Source organism: Sinocyclocheilus anshuiensis, unplaced genomic scaffold (assembly GCF_001515605.1).
Source record: "Sinocyclocheilus anshuiensis isolate Anshui unplaced genomic scaffold, SAMN03320099.WGS_v1.1 scaffold277, whole genome shotgun sequence".
In the NCBI taxonomy this organism is placed as follows: Eukaryota; Metazoa; Chordata; class Actinopteri; order Cypriniformes; family Cyprinidae; genus Sinocyclocheilus; species Sinocyclocheilus anshuiensis.
In genome coordinates this window covers 391813-413818 of record NW_015536463.1, presented here as the reverse complement: position 1 = coordinate 413818, position 22006 = coordinate 391813, and the positions used below count along the sequence as shown (strand labels likewise).

General features: G+C 36.7%; 3 protein-coding genes across 3 annotated transcripts in view; 2 read left to right on the top strand and 1 right to left on the bottom strand.

Moving 5' to 3' along the window:
* arhgef49 (Rho guanine nucleotide exchange factor 49) overlaps positions 1–4200 on the top strand; it is a 30406-nt gene extending 26206 nt beyond the window's left edge. The window contains 2 exon segments of the mRNA XM_016479248.1: positions 351–496; positions 1700–4200. Coding sequence (XP_016334734.1) covers positions 351–496; positions 1700–2504 — 951 coding nt within the window. The 3' untranslated portion in view covers positions 2505–4200.
* A 1048-nt stretch (positions 4201–5248) lies between these two features.
* On the bottom strand, positions 5249–9201 carry LOC107686515 (translin-like). The gene is made up of 6 exons (XM_016483585.1): positions 8928–9201; positions 8529–8622; positions 8362–8458; positions 8133–8248; positions 7967–8046; positions 5249–5984 (listed from the first exon to the last, which is right to left on the bottom strand). Exons 1-6 carry the CDS (start codon positions 8991–8993, stop codon positions 5754–5756), a joined length of 684 nt encoding a protein of 227 aa, XP_016339071.1. The 5' UTR covers positions 8994–9201; the 3' UTR covers positions 5249–5753.
* An 896-nt stretch (positions 9202–10097) lies between these two features.
* Positions 10098–20195, top strand: LOC107686442 (ADP-ribosylation factor-like protein 5A). The gene is made up of 6 exons (XM_016483482.1): positions 10098–10574; positions 15531–15591; positions 16255–16402; positions 16480–16563; positions 16703–16854; positions 19670–20195. The coding sequence occupies exons 1-6, from the start codon at positions 10529–10531 to the stop codon at positions 19716–19718; spliced, it is 540 nt and encodes a 179-aa protein (XP_016338968.1). The 5' UTR covers positions 10098–10528; the 3' UTR covers positions 19719–20195.
* Positions 20196–22006: the final 1811 nt, after the last annotated feature.

The following is a 22006-nucleotide window of genomic DNA, read 5'->3' as shown; positions in this document are numbered from 1 at the left end:
ACACATATGTGTCTCTATATATATTGTATATATATATATATATATATATATATATATATATATATAAATGCAATGTTTCTTCTATTTCAAATAAATACTGTTCTTTTGAACTTTCTATTCATTAAATATTCCTGTAATCCTGAAAAAAAAATCTATAACGGTCTCCACAAAAATATTAAGTAGCACAACTGTTTTCAACACTGATAATAAGAAATGTTTCTTGAGCACCAAATCAACATTTTAGAATAATTTCTGAATGATTATGTGTCACTGAAGACTGGAGTAATACCTGCTCAAAAAAAGTAATGGCAATGGCAAACCTAAATTAAACAGTGACTGTCTCCCCACAGGGCGATGAGGACCTGCAGACTGTGTGCATTGGAGAAATCTTCTTGGAGTTTGTCAACATGCTTCCAGCGTTTCAGACCTACTGCCTGCAGCAGTCCATATCTGTGAACATGCTCAACACACTGGAGAAAGAAAAAGAGCTTCTTAGGTACACATAATATATAATATAAACTGCTTAACTGGTTATCCACTGTCATTCAGTGTTACAAATAAAGGTAGTTAAGCATCAGTTAGTAGGTCTTTTCAAATATAATCCTTCAGGATTGTACATGCACTATGTACTTAATATTTCACTAGCTTCACCATTAAGAACAGTGACAACCATGACTGGTTATGTTCGTCTGTGATTGGTTCATGAGATAAATCCCGTCACTTGTTTTGGTGTGCGTTTGCGAATCAGTTTGAATGAACAATATAATGGCATTAATGGGAAGACTAATTTAAAAAAGTTGTTTGTTACATCAAAATGATGCGTAAAATGGCATGAAAACATGATCTGTGGGGGGTTTTAGTGAGTAATCAGCTTGGTAAAAGTAAATCTGTGTCTGTGACCAATATTTACCGAGCTTTGATGACTGATGACCCGAGTCATTAATATAATTAATAATTAGTAATTAATATAATTACTATATATAGTCTATAACATTGATCAAGTTAACTATTAAAAAGAATAGCTGAACATAAGTTCACAAATAAAATATGTTGTTTAAATTTTTACTGCCTTGAGTTATTTTGGAATAAATGTAAAATGCTTAAAAACACATCTTAATGAGATTCATACTTGGCTTTAATAAATAGAGTATTGATTACATTGTTAATGTAAAAATATAAAACAGAATTGTTTTCTTTTTCTAATAGTGAAAGTAATGTTTATTTAAACAAGAAAATGTGACTAGTTTACATTTGATTTAAAAATTGATTTAAAAAACATCTTTGCCTCCTCATTTCAGAACACCATCAGTGTGTGTGTGTGTTTATACATGTAAGAAAGGTCTCTAGTGTTTTTTATTTTACAAATAACTATTTTTCGTTAAATGTTAAGTGTTGTAATTAGTAAAGTGGTTAAAGGCTTTTTTTTTTTTGCCAAAATCAAGTTTTTTATTAGGTTTTTATTTTGCAATAATAACTGGAAATTATTATTAAGCCATAATTTCATAAACTAGCTAGTTAACTTGATGACTCAGCACCAAAAATGTATACCCACAATGTTCAATACATCACAAAATGTTTACGTTTGCAGTGCGTAGTGAGCCAAGTGACAGTGAACTAGCCCAGAACTCTTGCATGTTATGTATGCAATATGTGACTCAAGTTAAAAGTATATGAAAGTTTGCTCCTTTACATCCCTCAGGATATTCCTCGATGTGTCCCAGAATGACAACACAGCACTCAGGCGCATGAACCTGCGCTCCTTCCTCATGGCGCCACTTCAGCGTGTGACCAAGTACCCATTACTGCTAAGTCGCATCAGCAAGGTCACCAACGAATGTCACCCAGACTACTCCCGCTTAAAAGAGGCCAAGAGCCGCGTGGAGTCCCATCTAGAGCACATCAACATGAAGACCAAACAGGAGGGGACCGCCACATGGTCCTTGCGCTCTTTCCGGCGCGACAGTCGCAAGAACCGAGAAGTCATCAACATTGAGATGAGAGAGCTGTCGATGAAGACGGTGGGCTGGACGCGAGAGAGCACGCGCTTCATCATGGAGGGGCCACTCCAGTTGGCGCAGCCCGCCGATGGCCAGTGGCTTAAGAAGGGAAGCAAATCCCTCAAATTCCAGAACGTTCAGAGTTTACTCATGGTACGCACCCTGCGCAATGCAGACACGGTGACTGAAGGGAGTCTGGAGACCTCAGAGACGGTGCAGGACGGTGTACTGGTGCTCATCAAGGACAAGAGCAGCGGGAAGTTCACTGTGTTACGGGAGCCAATCCATCTGGCGAACTGCGTGGTGTCCGCCGACGCCGACTGTGAAGACACCTTCGAGGTGCTGGACATCCGACGCGAGGCCTTCGTTTTCCGTGCCTCCGACAAACCTCGCACTCAGCAGTGGTTTCGTCAGATCAAGAGATACGCTTGTGATTTGGGATCCTGGAGAAAGAGACGCAACGCTCTCCCAAATATCATGATTAACACAACCCAGAGCCGGTCCTGAGACTGAGCCCTTAGCAACACATCCCTCATCCCTTCCCAGCATAACTCTGATGTAAATAATAATAATAAAAAAAATCAATATTTTGTTGAGCGAACAGTATTTGTGTGGGGGAACCGTATCAAAGTAGATGTTTCTCCACCACCGGACTATTACATTGCAAGGTTTTACTGTGATTTGACTGAATATTAATATAGACTGCAAGAGGGCACTTTGTATGAGTGGAAAGCAAGTAAATGACATTTGGGAAGAGGAAAAATCCAGTCAAGCAAAAAGTAATGCCCTTTGGCATACCAAAATGAGGGCCTTGTTAGGCACCTCACTGCTGCACTTGTAAAACACTGATTGTACGACCAGTTTTCTACTGAGAAGAAATGTTCTCAGTTGTGAAGAGGTATTTGTGATAAGCATGAGGGAACATGTTTGTGATTGGATGGACTTTATGTGGACTTTTTAGTATGCACAAGAGAGTGGAAACCTGTGTTTTGTGTGAAGACTGAGGTAAAGCTGATTTGTTTTCAGATAATTGTAATTCCCTCTTCCCCTCTCTCTCTTCCATTAGCATCTTTCCCCACTGCCATTCAGGAGCAGTTCTCATTTTTGTATCACTGTGCTGGTTTACAAAACAGCAATAATCTTTATTGTATTATGTAGCAGCAGTCGAGCTGTTTTTATTCACAGGTACCCATATTCTTGTGATCGGTGATGTAACAAACATTTTTTGGTGTTTTCTCCACAGTCTAATGAGGGTGTAGCATCAAGTATTATGATCATTGCCACATTAATGGTTGTGCTGAAACCATCTGTGGCTATACACCAAATCTTCAAATAGAAAAAATGTCAATTGGATGTTTCCCCCCAAAATGATGTAGCTTAAATTACAATTTTGGTTTACTTTGTGATCTCTGAGGGGGAGAAAATATGTGCCTTTGTTTCTTTGATACTGAATGAGTCCTTAGTACTATTTTGTTCAAGTTTTTCCTCTCCTTTTACCCACGAATCAGGCCTTATGTCAAATTGAGAAACAGATGTATAATTTTTCAGTAGCTGCTATCATATTCTGACTTCCCATTGATATACAGACTGTGCTTTATGACAACTCGTTAAATGTTTTTGTTTGATGCACTTTAATATGAAGGTCCTAAAACTGGAGCGAGGACGTTGTTCTGCAGTTTACAAAGCTTTATTGTACTTTGTTTTAAAGATTGTTTTAGCTTTAAGAGAAAAAGAACCACAGTTGACTTCAGCAATAGCAATCAATCAGTCATTCTGGTCTCTCTGTATGTATAAACTCAATACTGATGGATAGAAATTGTCAATATCACTGGATTTAGGTGTTTAGGTTTCAACATGAATATTTACTGTTTTTACCGATGGCACTGATACTGTTAGAAATATCATACTGTAGCTTCCACATTACACAACGAAAAGAGTTGAACCTGCCAGGACTGAGAGCTGAGACCAGTCAAGCTGATAAATACTTTTTTCCGTTCTTAAAAATCCTAATTTAATATTTTTTTCGGTTGTGTAAAATATTGTGAATTACAATTAAAAATGACGAGTATCCATCTCTCTCAACTGACTCCATATTTTCTGAGAACATTATTCCCAGTGTGAATCTTTATTACATAACATTAGTGAACAAGCGAATGTTTTCCCAGTGAAAAGCGAAAGTCGAAACACCACATGTGACACAGGCATTTCAAATGCAAATACTCAGAAAAGGTAAGAAACATTAGTGAACAAGCGAATGTTTTCCCAGTGAAAAGCGAAAGTCGAAACACCACATGACACAGGCATTTCAAATGCAAATACTCAGAAAAGGTAAGACATCTCTCTGAGAAATCTGTCTTTGGAGAGAAACAGAATACAAAGCATTATTGCAGAGAATTTATTTTTTAACCATTTTAAGTAAAAGCCCCCCAAAAACACTGAAAGAGCAGATAAAACATGCACCCACAAAGAAGCCACAACAAGAAGAGCAATGAAAAGAAGTCAATGCACTAAGAATCCACAAACAAAATAGGGAGGAACATTAAAAGTTGCCATAAACCTTTACAAAGGAAAACAAATGCACTGGCAGTTTGTCCTTTGAAAACATCTGTTTGGAAGATTTTAGTGTTATTTTTGCATGCAACAACATAAGAGCCAGAACAAAAGGAAAGAAACATATGAACCAAAAAGCAGAAGGGATAAACCAGCGGTCAAATTTGCACTAATAAATCACTTTGATCTCAAGTACTAATCCAAAAATTAACATTTTGTCATTATTTACTCATCCTCATGTAGTTCCAAACCTGTATAACTTTCTTCTGTACATCACAAAAGAAGAGATATTGAAGATGTTTACAGTGATTTTTCGCCACATAATTAAAGTCAATGGGGTCCAAAACAACACTAGACCCCTGTTGACTTGGTATGGACAAAAAATATTTTGTTCCCAAGAAGAAAGCAAGTCAGACAGGTTTGGAATGACATGAGGGTGAGTAAATAATAATTACTGGATGAACTGTCTTTTTAATGGAGAAATACATGAAAGTATAAATATGTACCAACAGCAAATCCACTAGATGTTTTAAAGATTTAATATGTATTTACGGCATGAAACTAAACATTTTGGCACAGGTTTTCAAATGTATCTCCATGTACACCTTGGCAAGATACCATTAACATGTGATTTGAACTGTTACATTCAACAAAAGTGCTTGGGTACAAAACCCAATCTAATAAATCAATGAGCATAGGTGTGTGTAAAATGTAATATTTATGTAGTTTAACATCCAGAAAACATCTTGATGACTCAACTGGACACAAAGCCACAAAACAGGCACAGAACTTCGGTTTTTAACAGCATTTTTAAGTATCTCCCACCCAAAAAATGTGGGTTTTGCACATGTTTGACTGCATAATGATTCACAAGAGACATGGCCGAGACAAAAACATCAATAATAGTAAAAAGCATCCAATCAAAAAAAGAAAAAAAAAAAACAGGCAAACAAATGCATCTGTACATAAGCATCTCTCAACAAAAGTGAGAAAGAGAAGATCTCCCCACTAAAACCTGAACTGATCTCGGTCATGGTGGGCAGGTGGCTTAAAAGATACCGCCCAAGGCTGCTGGGGCTTTAAAACCTCCATTCCCTCCCCTCTTCCTCCGATCCCCTGCTCGCAGACAGGTTTAACCACTCTTCCAGTCGTGGAGAATCCCAGCCTGGGTAGTGCCCCGCAGCCTCTTGCGTTCCCACACCGCCTCTACTTATCTCCTCCAGCCTCCTGCTCCTTAGCAAGGCCTCGGATTGAGAGATCGTACACCACCTCCTCGATCTTCTTCACATCGTACTTGAGGCCGTCGTAGCGCTTGCGAAGAGGGTCGTTTTTTAAGTTGAGCAACCGAAAGCCAGAGTCAAGTTCGTTGATAAAGTTTGAGATCCTAAGCGGACGTCCATAGTCACCTGCGGTCACGCTGTTCACTGCCAGCCTCGACTAAATGGAAAAAAATGCAACAGGTACATTGTGCTTTTAATTTCATTCGCATTCTTTCCGCTCTTGCCAAAGTTTATTTCACATCAAGAAGGCAAAATCCACAATAATGCCTCAAAATATCATAAATGCACATCTTAAATAATCTAGCGGCTCGTTGTAACAATCTCAATGATATGCCAACACAATGGGTAGGGACTGTTCACAAAGAACACATTTTTGCATTTGCATACTATTTTTTTTTTTATGTAAAAAAATGTTTGACAATGTTTGTTTGACAATTCTGATTACGTCTTTTGTGACATTCTAAAAACATGGCGCTCAAGTTAAAATAAGTTTGACCTCAAAACCTTACTTTTTTCCATTCTGCTGCTCACATCTCAAGTTGTTTTTAACACAACAACGTGTGTGAATGGCCCTTAATTCTGGTTGCCACTTGGCATAAAATTCTACCTGTACCTGAAAAAAGTTCGTTCACCAGTGTTTTTTAGATTCTGAAAAAAATTTGACACCCAGTCTGCATTAAATGCAGATCAACGGTAGGTTCTTTTGGATAACTTTGTACAATTATAATTACAAACTCGCTCACTATGACTCCCTACACTTGTATGAGTGTGATTTATTGCCCAAAAAAGCGAAAACAAAAAATATAGTTAAAGATGAATACAACTGAAAGTGTTATTTTTTCCCAAAACATTTCGGTTTGTAGATGTTGCAGTAATATTGTTAACGTGAATTCCTTTGGACACTATAACTGCATAGTGAATGTCTAATATTGTGACAGGTACTTTGTATATAACAATGTACTGTATATCATGAATGAATGGTGAACTATCAACGCATCATATTGTGTGACGCCCACACCCTCACCCATGGATGCTGTAGCTCATTACAACAAAAACCATCAACCCAATGAGTTGTCCCATGGGTACATACATTTGCATATGACTGCCTCTGGAGCGATACATCGACAAATAGTTACTTATACCACAGTCCCTTTAAGACAAGTCAATTCACTTGGCAGCCATATCTGAAACACCTCTCAGGCAGCTATTTTAGTCATGCAAGTACAGCACCTATCTCTTTGAATGGGGTTCAAAGACATCGTTTCTTATGCTCAAATAGAATAAAAAAGCTTATTTTTCAGGTTAGACCAGCCAACACATATGTGCAGTCCTAAGTGTGCATCTTTGAACAATTACTGTTTCTACAGCAACCTGAGATTCTAACGGCAGCTGCAGTGACGCAATGATTTTATCAACTGGCGAATGGCTCTTTTACTGAGAAGGCGGGACTATTCCGCCATACTGTGTGTTGCACTTTCTCCCATTCGTAAATAATAGGAGTGCACCGTCTTTGTATATCAAAAATCTTTGGAAATACATTGTTGCACCACAGGCCCCGCCCATTAGCAGTCATTCGCTTAATGGTTGACATTTGTCTACACCGAATGAGAGTGTTGAGTTGTGTCAAAAGCAAACAGATCCCATTATAGTCATTGACCCTTTCTACACTGGACACAGTATAAAGAAACTTGTTCCATTTCTGATGTACTCAACACATTTGAGTCTGCTGACAACAGGACAAATGGAAGAGTAAAGAATGTTAATTGTGATGTATTTGTGTCTCTGTACAGCCTTCAGAAGGATCCCAGCATCAGAAACAAGTGGATGGTTTCATTTTAATGACACCTACTTACATGCAATAGTGAGGGGACTGTGATATTGTTTCCTATGCAATGATGTTAGCCAATCAAAACAGTGGCTGTTTACTGAGAAGCCTTAAAGGACGCGCCCCTTAAAAATAGTTTTTTTATTTTATTATAAGTTAACTTAAAGGAATTAAATAAAAAAAATCCATGTCTTGATCCTTTTAATGTTAAGTTAATGTAAGCATATATGTTTAAATATAGTAGCAGGTACATTAATACTACTAACGATTATAAGATTGGTAGTTTGAATGAATTAGAGAGGAAAAACACTTACCAGCTCACTGGCCAAAATAAGAACTCCTGCAAGATAGTCTTCCACATCCAGATGAAACCCTTTTTCTCTGTCGACTTCAACTGTGTAAGTGTAAATTAGAATTAATCTACAACAGTCTCACAAGCATTCAAGATATACAATATAAATAAACATGAACATTACATACTGGCAAGTATTTTTGCCACTTCCTCACGTGTAACCAAGGACTCGCTTTCCAGGTATACCACAAAAGCTGCAAGGAAGGCAAGTCGTTGAAGAACAAATCTCCATTGTTCATGATACCTATGGAAAGATGAGGATGTGCCAGTTTTTATTATAATTATCAAGACTAGACCAGAAGCATGATCTATTCAATCACTGAGGGAAAAAATAGTTGAAGAGGCATCTACACTAACCGATAGTACTGTTCCACAGGGAACTTAGTTTTCAGCTCTCCAGTGTGGTTTCTTACAGTGCAGAACAGCTCTCTAGCCTTCAAACACTTGCTGGGAACTGGAGGAGGGAGTGAAAATGTATTAGAAAAGACATTATGTAGACAAAAAGATCAAGTATTTTAACTTACTGTCTTTGAAACCACTTGGTTGATGGACACTTTGAAGAACAGTGAGGATCTCTCTCGCTGTCTGCTCCAGAACTTGGACAACTTTTCTTATGTCCTACAGGAAGAGCATAGAAAGTTGAGAGTCGTCCGAGAGCACATAACGTTATATGGATAATAATAAAAAGAGCAAAATTCAAAAAGAGATCAGCAGAACTTTGTCTAGACTTTGACATCCGTTGCACATTATTATATTTAATTCACAAGTCACAAATTGTATTACTGTGAATATTACTGATAAAGCAATATTTTATGAAGAGGTTCTGCGACAAGTGCATAACAATCCAAACGGACTTTACGTTGCTTCTTCCTCTTTTTTTTCTCCAAGGAAACCTTTTTTTACTTGTCAGTGCAGTTGTGTACCTCTCGAATATCTTGATCAGCACTCAAAAATCCTTGGATGTAGCTAAACATCTCCGTTACAGACATCTTCAAATGTGCGGGCTTGTGCGTCGCTCTTTACTGTGACCAGCTGCTCCAAAAATATACACTATTTTGATAGTGTATGGTTGTAAACAGAGACTGTTTATTAATCGACGTGCTCGCGAACCAAACAGCCTGTAGTTATAATTGGAGTCATCAGCATGCACGTTAACATCGGCCCTTCCTCAGTTCGTCGCATTATAATGATGTAATGATCGTCTCTCTTCACGCATGTTGCTGGTAATCCAGACGCCCTCTATACTGTCTTTACTCAAATTCAACTCATTTTTTTTTTATTCAGTGGAATTTCTCAAAATCATTAAGCTTTTAACTCGTTAAGAAAAAGAAGAAGAAGAAGAAGAGCTCTGTTAAATATCTTTTGGTATCGGAACCAGGCTTTGACAAGAATATCTAAGAGTTTTCTTTTACAATGTTATTTTATATAAAGCCTATCTGTTCTATCTGTGATGTTTATAAATGTCTTATCTTTCATTATTTTCTCACACAACTTTCGAGGTGTTAATGATGATATATGCTAATGATATAATGATTATTATTATTAATATGATTGATGAGGTGTTGTGTTGTGAGGGGCCCACCCCCTTGGTTGTATGACTGGGGCCCACAATTTGGTGCTACACCCCTGGATAGACTAGAGATAAAATAAATGCTCATTTTTACTTCAAGATAAATCACTAATAAATGATAGTAGTTACTCAGAACTGTCAGCAGCTAAGCAACCAAAATCACAAGAATAGACAATGGTCGTAATTTAAAAAAGTCTTTTGAAGGATCTTATTTATTTATTCATTTTACAAATGCAGGCCTAATGAGTTGCACAACTGCTTTTATAATAACAAACTAATTTATAAAGAACATGTATAGACTTAGGACAATTTCTTTGCTATTTTATTCCTCGTTTTTATGCATTGCATTTGTCTTTTTAAACAGATCAACTGTCTTCTAGACTAGACACGTCTGGTCGCATATTTATTATACATGTTCGTAGAAATACTATCTCTAGTATCACTCCACTATGTTGTCAGTGAGAGTGTGGCTGTATCTCAAAACCTAGTGAGCCGCCTATCTAGAGTCTAGACCGCATTTCCTACGTCCCAAAACATGCCGAATATTCCAAGCGCTTTTTAAGTGTCCTGCTATGCTGCCTAGGTAGAGGCTGCGCAATAGATTTAGAGGCAGGCCGCGCGAGTGACTTCCGGTGAGTGTTGGCTGTAAAGCAGCTCTGATCGAGTTCAGCTTTTGCGGCACCGAACAGACGCTCGTCTCACTGCCGCAGAACCAAATGAACGAACGCTCTCATTTCCCTTACCTCCAGACATGACAGCACTGAAATGATGCAGTATTTAGACATCCCAACCTCACAAAACATGGACGCCATTAAGAGGAGAATATTAAAGGAGTGAATAACTGTTACCGACAGCACTATTTTACACTGAACCGGATCGTTAGCTTAGCTGGCTAGCAGATAGATTTTCAGTCTCTGTTTGCTGGGTGGTGTTGCCCGAGGCCGGACCCCAGCGATGGGAATCATTTTCACAAAATTATGGAGGCTTTTTAACCACCAAGGTACGTAAAATAGTGTATTTATAATCATAATTCGATCACATTCTGTTTAAATATAGACTGGCTATGGTTTTTTTTACTAGCTAGCAAGTGTCTGCTGCTAACCTGCTGCTATAGTTTCGTTTTAAAGCAGCGATGCTGGTGCTTATATACGACTAAAATATTTATAAGCATGTTATAAATACAAAAATATTCTGAGAACGCATGTCATTACATTAAAACAGTCGATAAGGCTTCAATAAACCTGCCTACGGTGGTTCAGGACTGGCTGTTGACAGGTAACGTTACTGTGCTGTCAGGTTCAGGCTCTGTTTATGGAGGTTGGAGCCCTGATATCTTAATTTTTTACTTACTAAAAGATAATTGTTGTGTAACGTCAAACTCTGTGACGCGCTTATGTAATTTTCATATAAGAATAATTGTGGTTGAACATATTTATTGGCATTTTACCGTTATATTTGAGTATTGTTATATTCCCCAATGCAGTGACATGTTTGGTTTTATGTATTTCGTCTGGAAATACATAAAACTTACCAACTGAGGTAATATCAATATAAAGTGAATGTGAAAGTCAGTTGTCAGCACTGAGAATAGATTAACCTGCTTATTCACCAGCCTATGAATCAAAAAGTGAAACACCCATTGCAGCACTCTATGCTTTTTTTAAGCCTGATCATTTGTGCCTCTTTCCTCTGTGATTTTGCAGCGCTGGTGAGCCTGTTTCTGTGACGGTGGTGTAATCCTCAAAGCACTGGGTTTTGTGTCAGCATTACTTGTTACACACGTCCATGGGATAGTCAGTGGTCTCTCATGTATTATACATGGTGTGGGATATCCATAAAGCATAATCTTGTTTGAAAGATTTGCACATCAGTGTATGGGGTATTGAGCATGTGCAAATTGTAACATAACCCAGTGGAACGTTTCTCTTCAGTTCTCACCTTACTCATTAGCTGAACAGATCATTGTGATATGGTTGAGCCTTGTAACGTGAGAGTTGGAGACTGTTGCCTACAGTCAGATGCAGCACCATCATTAGTCTGTTTTATTTCTTTTTTGTTTAGATGAAGTAGCCTATAGTAACCCAGGTGAAAAAAAGTACACTTCTATAATGTACTTAAAGTGCTCTATTGCGCACTAATTTTGTACTTAATATACTAAAAATTATTCTTTAGTACTTCTTAAGACAAACTTAAGATCATCTAAGTGTACTCAACTGTGCTATTTTGGGACACCATGAATATGAACTAAAATGCACTTTTAACATACTATCTCTGTGTTTAAAAAAATTGTTTACTCACCACTTGTAGTACACTTGAGTGTACTAGTGTATGAAAGATGGTTCAAGTGTACTACAAGTGGTAACTAAATGTATTTTTTAAAATACAGAGATAGTGTTAAAAGTGCATTTTAGTTCATATTCATGGTGTCCCAAAATAGCACAGTTGAGTACACTTAGATGATCTTACTTAGAAGTTTGTCTTAAGAAGTACTAAAGAATCATTTTGAGTATATTAAGTACAAAATTAGTGCGTGAAAATAGAGCACTTTAAGTACATTATAGAAGTGTACTTTTTTTCACCTGGGAAGTCATTAAAGGTGACTTATTATTGTTCAAAAGTTTGGGGTTAGTAAGATTTTTAATGTTTTCGAAAGAAGTCTCTTATGCTCAACAAGGCTGCATTTGATCAAAAATACAATAAATATTGTGAAATATTATTACAATTTAAAAGAATGGTTCTCTATTTTAATATTTTAAAATGTACTTTATTTTATTGACGGCAAAGCATCATTACTTCAGTGCCACACATGATCCTTCAGAAATCATTCTAATATGTGTATGCTGATTTACTGCTCAAGAATCATTAGTCATTATTACATTGAAAACAGTTTTGCTGCTTAAAATTTTTGTGGAAAATGGTGCTACTTTTTTTTCAAGATTCCTGAATAGCAAGTTCAAAAGAACAGCATTTATTTGAAATAGATATTTATTGTAACATTATAAATCTCTTTACGGTCACTTTTGATCAATTTGAAGTATCCTCGCTAAATAAAGTTAAGGTATTGATTTTTGTTTTTTTGTTTTTTAAAAAAAATAAAATTGTACTGACTCCAAGCATCTAAAGTAAATCTTTTCATGCCTAAAACACACATCCGTGTTTTGTTGTCCATGTTTTGCATCACACTTCAGAATTGCCTCACACAACTGCTTAAATTCTTTCAAAACATTTCATGCAATAGACAGAAGTGATATAATCAGAGCCTGTGAATGGGTAGATTCTAAGCCCTTCATGCACACTTTGTACCCCTTTGATTTTTCTTTGTTTATTCCTCAGTTTCATGTCTGTTCTTGTTCAGGTTAGTATGAAGCTTTCCAGGAACAAACTTTGAGAATGTGAGTGTAAGGATTCTTTGAAATGTTTCCCAGTCTTTAGGGTAGATGGTTGTTATAGTTGACACTGCAAATGAAATCCCGCACTGTGATGAACCGGCTAGTTTTGTCTTTTTGTTTTAGTTGTCAGCTTTGTGCATTACTGTTGTATATTTATGTAGTGTTAATGCCTTGCAAATTAAACAGTTTTCTGTGAACAAATAATCTAACTGATGTCACAGACTAAAGTTGCCTGGCTGGTTACATAGATTATGATTGGTTGAAATTGAATAGTCGTATTTCACAGTTTTCAAAAAAAAAAAAAAGGATGTATATTTATGTAGTGTTAATGCCTTGCAAATTAAACAGTTTTCTGTGAACAAATAATCTAACTGATGTCACAGACTAAAGTTGCCTGGCTGGTTACATAGATTATGATTGGTTGAAATTGAATAGTCGTATTTCACAGTTTTCAAAAAAAAAAAAAAGGAGAGTACAAGCTTATATTAAAGTTGGATAATTTACAGATATCATTACCTTTTTTTTGAGACCTTGTCATGCCTGTTTATGAGCTCAGCTAGAAAGAGAGACCCGGAACCGTGTAACTCCAGCCACCTTTTTAAATCTAAATGTCAACACAGTTTTATATTTCAATGTGTTACACCACGTGTCTGCCATTTAGCCATGATCTTTTCTGCTACAAACAAAAGGACTAGGTTTTAAGCTATTTTGTATGTTCTTGTGAATACAAGAAATGAGAAAGCAAAACATTTAATTGAAGTACTAAAGCTCATAAATTACAATACACCCTAACCTTTGGACCGTCTTTGGCATATGAATGCTTAGCTGACATGATGATTATATCAGCCTTAAATTCTGAGTGTCATCAGTTTCACAGTGTCTTGGTAAAAGCATCTCTTTGGAATGCTTTTATTTGAGCTTTTCCTCTTTTGTTTGTTAATTTCAAATTAAATGGCCCAGTCTAACAAGAGCAAGACTGAGGTCTTATCTACAGAATGATCTTTTGAGAGCGCTCTCTCTTTTTTCAGACTAAACAAGTTTCTGTGTCCCCAAAAAGGACAGCAGTCTATCTAATGTGCATATTCGTGCATGACTCATTTTGTAACACATCTGAATGGGTGTGTCTGAATGTCCTTGAATACCTAATGCAGGTCTGTAGTAGTGACGTGGAGTGCAGTGTTTTCTTCTGTTGTATGTCTATTCATGGGGTTGACTCAGATAAGAGTTAGTCTTTCCTCTTTAGTTTCTTTCTCTTTATTCTCCAATTCATATTGTCTGTCAATCATCTTCAGGTTCAGGGTGTCTTGTAATTTATGACCGCTAATGAGAATTCTGATTATCTGTATAACTGGTTCATTCAGTTGTTCTCAGACAATTGCGGTTTGATCATACTGAAATAATCATATGCGGGTATCATGTCTAACAAGTTTATCAGTTTCAGCAGATATGAATCGCAACAAGTCTTCAAATGTTTCCTCACATCCTGTCTGTGGATGCTGATTTAATTTCCCTTTTCTATTTAATGGTTTTATCAAAATTATAATTGCGTGAGAGACGTGTTTAATTTCCAGCCAAATGAGTTTTCACAATCACTTTTGCTATATGAAGAAGAAACCCCCTTAAAAAGGTGACTGATATGTGTATTATTTTATAAAACCTGTTTTCTCTGTTGGGCCTGTTTTGTGGACAATGAGGCAGAAAAAAGTGCTGGCTATTTTGCATGAGGCAGTCAGTTAAATTAGATTAAGATATTTGCATTAGCTCTACATATGCTTTTTGCCATTGTCATGCTTGATAAACTGCGGTATGCAAAGTTCTGTTGCAAGTGCAACTAAGCATTGTTTTCTCTTGTGGAAACTATTCAGCCACCTTTACACACACTCAAAGGTGTTACCACGTCACCTAGTCTGTCATGCCTTTGACGCTTTTGCAGGTGCAAACAACCCTATCCGGAGTCATTTAGAATTTGAGGTTGGTTAACTGTTTGCAGTGTGGTTAATGGTGCTGCATAGCATAATAATCATAGTAATATTAAAATTGAGAATCTTTACTAAGATGCTGGGCAGGGGTCCATTTTAATGTTTTAAAATGTTTTATACATTTTATGGCAAATTCACAACTTTTTAAAATCAGATACTAAGTTGAATGTATAAAGTGCACTGTATTATCTCGTACACAACTGTCTGTGGTTAATATAGGTATTAAACAGTGCCTTTAAGGGCAGGAGCTGGGCTGGCTCTTTTGGTCTCCAGCCTAAAACATGTTTGAGACATGCAGCATATTTTACTCTTTGGGTTTGGCCATTATTCAGTTCTTTAGATTTGCTCAGTTCCTTTCTGTTGTGAGAAGACTTTTTTGACACCACCCATTATACTTTTTTGACACCACCCATTATACTTTGAGTTACTGTATAGGATGACACATTGCTCAATAACACAGTCAAATACTGGTTTTACACATGATTGTGTATTAAATATTCTAGCTAAAGATGAATGGCTGCAATGCTGGGTATGATCTAAAGTGTTACTAAAACATTTAGCCTAACTGTCTTCCTGTTTTTCCCCCAGAGCACAAAGTCATTATTGTTGGACTGGACAATGCAGGGAAGACCACCATACTTTATCAGTTGTAAGTACTATTGCACTAGTTATAATCTAGTTAGAAATCTAGTAGTCCATTCTTGATTTAAACAGTTATAATTTAAAAGTTTGGGGTCAGTAAAAACAATAAATAATAACTGATAAATAACTAAAAAAATATATTTCAATATATTTTAAAACATAATTTATACCTGTGATGATACAGCTGAATTTTCAGCTTAGGTAGTGTGGCTGACTCTTAACTTTTATAAAGAATATCTCTTTGGATTTGAGACTTTAGTCTTTGCAACTTTACAGATCTTCTTTATGCACCAAGAGCTTGTAACACTCCAAAGGGAAAGGAACAATTGAAATCGCATCATATGACCCCTTTAATATTTCTGTGTAAACTGTGATATTTTTTCAGGTTTCCTTGAATAGAAAGTTCAAAAGAGCAGCATTTATTTCAAATAGAAACCTTTATAACATTGTAAATGTCTATACTGTCACTTTTGATCAATTTAATGTGTCCTTGCTGAATAGAAGTATTAATTTCTTTCAAAAAATTACTGACACCAAACATATACACAAGTTTATGCAATGGTGTGATTACATCATGCAAATTACAGCCTCATTTTGTAGTGTTTTTGTATTTGTGGTATTGTCCTATTTGTTGTTCTTTTTGTGCTCATGTCATTTTTGTAATCTCCAGCTCTATGAATGAGGTGGTGCACACTTCACCCACCATAGGCAGCAATGTGGAAGAGATTGTGGTCAATAATACGCATTTCCTTATGTGGGACATTGGAGGACAGGAATCACTACGCTCCTCTTGGAACACTTACTACACTAACACAGAGGTAGACGCACTGAGACAGTTGTAAAATTATCTTGAATTATAAGGAGTACGTCTCATTAATGTGTTTCTCCTGTGCAGTTTGTGATCGTGGTCGTGGACAGCACAGACAGAGAGAGAATCTCAGTGACCAGAGAGGAGCTCTACAGGATGTTAGCCCATGAGGCGAGTATATGTATGTCACTATGAGAACTGGTGTTCATGCACACATATTTGCTGAAGGGATTATTCTGATACTGTCTGGTTTTCTCTTCTGTTCCATCACCACACTACTTGATTTCAATTCCTCTTTTCTCTTTATTAGGATCTGAAAAAAGCTGGTTTGTTGATTTTCGCCAACAAGCAAGATGTGAAGGGTTGTATGACTGTTGCTGAGATTTCCCAGAGTCTTCAGCTTACCTCTGTCAAAGACCATCAGTGGCACATCCAGGCCTGCTGTGCTCTCACTGGAGAAGGGTAAAGCCACAAAAACCTACAGAGCCACACAAAAAACATGTAATACAAAGATCCAGTTGAATGATTTTTTTCCATCAGTAGAGATGTAATGAGTCACAGATTGTGTAACAGTCTACTGTTCTAGTCATTTTGGCTGAATCTAGAACTAGCATCGATGGAAGTGATGAATCCGTATTAGATGTCTAAAAGTAGGGATGCACCGATACCGGCCCGATACTGGTCTCCTGTACTCGTACTCGTTAAAATGCCCCGATACCAAACGCCGATACCACACAGCATGTGATAAGCTCCATATTCAAACACCACTTTATGGTGTTCCATAAAGAAACACCAACAACAGACAGCAGAAAGGAGTTAAGGATGTCTACTACGAGCTTGTCGAGTGAATATATCTTTCTCACAGACATCACTGGAAAGTTTGTAGTTCGGTCGGATGTGTCAAAAACAAGTAAAACAGTGCACAAGTTACTTAACGGTAGGGCGAGAGAGAGCGCGCATTTCTGTTGTGTGATCTACTCGGTATTGGCAAGTACCAAAAATAAAAGTATCGGTATCGGGCGAGTACTGGAAAAAGTGGTATCGGTGCATCCCTATCTAAAAGTTGCTTAGACGGCAATTGCCATCAGACAAATGCAGATATGTCCTTGTGTTTCTATGCTTGTTTTTATTAATAAACCAGAATTTTCCATCTTTGATGCCTTTAAACAGACAACTATGGAAATATACCTATTTTCACCACATAAGAAAAAAAATCACACTTTGTAAATCATAATTATGACATAAAAAGTTGAGATTGACACAAAACGATTTAAAGGGTTAGTTCACCCAAACATGAAATTAGCCCATGTTTTACTCGCCCTCAAAGCATCCTAGGTGTATATGACTTTCTTTCAGATGAATCCAATCAAAGTTATATTAAAATGTATCCTTGCTCTTCCAAGCGTTAGAATGGCAGTAGGTGGGTGTTTTTGTTCAACAGTCCAAAAGTAGTCAAATAAAGCACATCCATCCATATTAAAATGTGCCTCACACGGCTCCAGGGGGTGAATAAAGGCCTCCTGTAGCAAATCAATGTGTTTTTGTAAGAAAAAACAATGTGTTTTTCATTACACCATATTTAAAACGTTATAAACACTTTTCTCTCACTTGCGCTAACTGTCGTACGAGCAAGCCGTTCCGGCGGATGACGTAGAATGTATGCGCAGTGCATGCGCCGGTGATTAGTGACGAACGCGGAAGCATGGAGGAGAGACAAAACAAAACGCCGGTCATGAATTAGAAGCACAAAACGAGGATTTGTAAAGAAAAATGTCGGAGGATTTCGATATAAGCCAAGAGGAGACTGGTTTTCCTTTGCTAAAGTAAGGAAACTTTGCTTCCTTTGCTCCTGTAAACAAACTCGCGAGACTAGCATATCTCAGAGGCGCGCGCAATGCATACGTCCTACGTCATTCGCTCGGAACGGCTTGCTCGTATGACAGTTAGCGGAAGTAGAGAAAAGTGTTTATAATGTTTTAAATATTGATATTTTTCTTATAAAAACGCATTGATTCGCTACAGGAGGCCTTTATTCACCCCCCGGAGCAGTGTGGGGCACATTTTATTATGGATGGATGTTCTTTATTTGACTATTTTTGGACTGTTGAACAAAAACACCTGCCTACTCCCATTCTAAAGCTTGAAGGAGCAAGGATAATTTTTAATATAACTCTGATTGGATTCATCTGAAAGAATAGTCATATACACCTAGGATGCCTTGAGGGTGAGTAAAACATGGGCTAATTTTCATTTTTGGGTGAACTAACCCTTTAAATAAAGATTTAAAAAATATTGTCGTTGACTTTTTTTTCTCATAATTTTGACTTTTTATCTCAAAAAATACTTTTTGGTCATAATTATTGCTTTTTAAAAAAATATTTATTTTTGGCATTTTGGCCTTTGTTTTGATAGAACAGTTAAGTATTGACAGGAAGTGAAGTGGGAGAGAGATAAGGGGACAGGAAGGTCGCAAGCCGGGACTCGAACTCGGAACCCCTGAAGCGCAACTGCGCTATATGTCCACAAGGCTATTGGCACAGAAATAATTATTGCTTTTTATCTTGTAATTTATATTTTTTTTCATATTGACTTTTTGGTCATATGACAAAAGTCAAAATTATGAAAACCAAAAATATCTGAGAAATTGACTTTGTCATTATTATGGCAAAAAGTTGAAATTGAGAGATGTCGTAATTATGGCAGTCAAAATTATTACAAAAAGTTCAAATGAGATAAAGCATGATTGACAAAAAAAGGTTGAAATTGGTGTTAAAAGTAAAAAATTCTGACAAAAAGTGGAAATTGTTAAAAAGTGCAACTTAGCATGTCATAAATTTGACTTTTTATCTCATAATTTTGACTTCTGTGTTATGACTGATTTACCAAAGCATGACTTTTTATGGTGGAAATTAGCTTCCATGAACAACCCTGGCCAATGCAAAATTTCACAAAACGTATCAAAGCAAATTCAAATGACCTTTTTCTAACTCCATTCTGACTGCTTTGTGGATGCATACAGATACCATAATGCACAGAAAATAATGTTTAAATAAGTTTTAAGCCATAATGTGATCCAGAAAATCAGTGGATTTTGTAACTGAAAGTGTGGTTGGTCATTAATGTTTGCTGCACCTCATTTTATGGCCAGGGTCATTAGTTCAGAGGCTTTTCTCTGACTGACAGGCAGAAAGCACAAATGTCTTTCTTTGTCCGATTTACAGAAAGAAAAAGGAGCATTGTTAACTGGCCGAGCTGAATGTCTCTTTCCTGTCCGCAGGCTCTGCCAGGGTCTAGAATGGATGATGTCACGGCTGCGAGTAAGATGACCTCTGACCTCAGATAGCAGTGTGCTCTCTCTATCTTTCCCACTGGACGTGGAGGCCGGGTGTCACTCACTGTGAAGGTGACCCAGCGACGTCAAACGAACTTGTTTGATTAATTTATGACAGATTATTGAGACCTGTGAACAAACAATCTGCAACTAACTAACTAAAAAATTCAGGACTTGCGAGATCGCATAAACTCAGTGTTTTTCTGCGTGAATGGCCTTTGAATGAGTAACGGGGGTTGCACAGACCTTGGACTGAGAGGACTCGTCTCTAGCTGAGCAGAACCCTACCTGGAGTGGCCTCGCTGCTTTGCCCAGCTACCTGACATGGTGTTGCCCAGTGTGTACAGTCCAGTATTTTCATTAACCTTGTGCCTGCACCTGACTCTCTGTCTCCTCTGGAATGAGGAGACACATTACCATGCAAGAGGAGACTGCACTCATGTAAAATACAACTAAATAAAGTGTTTTTATCTGTCATGACAGATGTTTCACACTTTAATTCTCTACAGATTTTTCCTGATGGAGCTTTAAGCAAAATTGACAATGTTGAGCTTGGTTATTTGTCTCAGTTCTTTTGCTACCTCTAGGGGGCGACACATGGTTTGAAAGGGAACTTTTCATGTTAATTGTTAAAAAGGAATTTAATTGAATTGTTTAACTTGGAAGAAAAAAAAGTTATACGTTTAAGAACGATATTAGATTAATCTTGGCAGAACTTTTATACTAAAATGATAGTATTTCAATACATACCACAGACCAAACATATAATATTATCACAGAATTTGGACTTCAGAGCAGGTTAATTTTGTAATTATTTCATTTTAATAAGAACAGAACATTTTAATACATATACATTTACATACACTCTTAAAAACAAGGTTACAAAGAAACATTTCACAACAATACTGAAATGCAGAAGAACCATTTTTGGTTCCCGAAGTAAACAATTCTTAAAGAACCTTTTTTTGGTCTGAAGAACATTTATAAAAGCTAAAGAACCTTTTTCCACTATAAAGAAGCTTTTGGTCAAAGGAAAGGAAGGATCTATGGATGTTAAATGTTCTTCACTGAACCTTCAATGCCAATAAAATACCTTTATTTTTAAGAGTAGTTTTATTTAAATGTAAAGAGAAAGTGTTGTTTTACAATTATTTTAAAATATTTTTAATGTGGATAGATGATTTTTGTAGGCTAATTGAATTTGCTGTCACTGGTAACAAACACAATGCACTTTAAATCTGCATCTTAAAATCTAATTAAGGAATATGTAAAAATGGCATCGATGCCAAATTATTATTATTTTTATTTATTTTTTAAGACCATTTTAGGGGAAAAATGTTTCTCTAACCTGGTTAAGTTTAACTTTAGTGCTAAGTTTTCTTTTTAACAGCCATTAATTGTTGTTGTTGAGCTGTTATGCTGGTCCTCTCCACATCGACTGACTCTCTCCCAGAGATGATCTCATGTAGAACATCAGTGCCTAATAATGACATGTGAGACACCATTATCCTGATAGTTATTTTTGTATCTATCTGAAGCAGGACAACACATTAATGAGCCTGTTAAAACTCAAACTCTTAGTGTATTTGTTATATAAAATTTCAAAAACACTGCGCAATGACATTTCCACTACTGTCACAGAATGCTATTCCTATACAAACTCATCTACTTTCTGACATTTGATTTTGCAGATGATGTTCATGCAGACTTTTAATTATATTTTAAGTTTAATTTCATGAGTCATGGTAAACGGGTTTTCTCTAGCACAGTATCTGCAGCTGTTTACCACAGTGTTTTGTTCTTCAGAGTGAGTGATGCGGTTTTATTTAAACGAGGAGTCATAAGGTGTTTTAATACTCATCCTCAGCTGTTCAGACCCCCTTTATTACCTACTGTTTTTTTCCAATGACTAAGCTTCAAAGCCTCATGCCACTGTACATAAGCACAGTAGTACATGTTTTTACCTGTTCCTAGTATCGCTTTCCATCCTGTTAGTATGTACACTGTAAAAAGTGGTAACCTGTAATTGTTACCTTAAAGAACTATTAGTCAGACTTTAGTTTGGGGACCAATTCTCACTATTGACTAACTATTAACTACAAATTTTGCCTCAATAAACTCCTAATTTGCTGCTTATTAATAGGGTAATAAGGTAGTTGTTACGATTAGGCATGTGGTATACAATTAAGGGATTTAAAAGACATTAATATGTGCTTTATAAGTACTAATAAACAGCCAATATGCTATAATATGCAAGCAAACAGTTGATAAGAGAATTGGTCC

Bases quoted from the DNA above. Each gene is read 5' to 3' on its own strand.
- LOC107686515 (XM_016483585.1), bottom strand. From the start codon at position 8,993: ATGTCTGTAACGGAGATGTTTAGCTACATCCAAGGATTTTTGAGTGCT. The intron at 8,623-8,927 runs GTACACAACTGC...CTCTTCCTGTAG, and splicing joins CTGATCAAGATATTCGAGAG to GACATAAGAAAAGTTGTCCA. The intron at 8,047-8,132 runs GTATGTAATGTT...ACACTTACACAG, and splicing joins AGTGGCAAAAATACTTGCCA to TTGAAGTCGACAGAGAAAAA.
- LOC107686442 (XM_016483482.1), top strand. From the start codon at position 10,529: ATGGGAATCATTTTCACAAAATTATGGAGGCTTTTTAACCACCAAG. The intron at 10,575-15,530 runs GTACGTAAAATA...TTTTTCCCCCAG, and splicing joins GAGGCTTTTTAACCACCAAG to AGCACAAAGTCATTATTGTT. The intron at 16,855-19,669 runs GTAAAGCCACAA...TCCTGTCCGCAG, and splicing joins TGTGCTCTCACTGGAGAAGG to GCTCTGCCAGGGTCTAGAAT.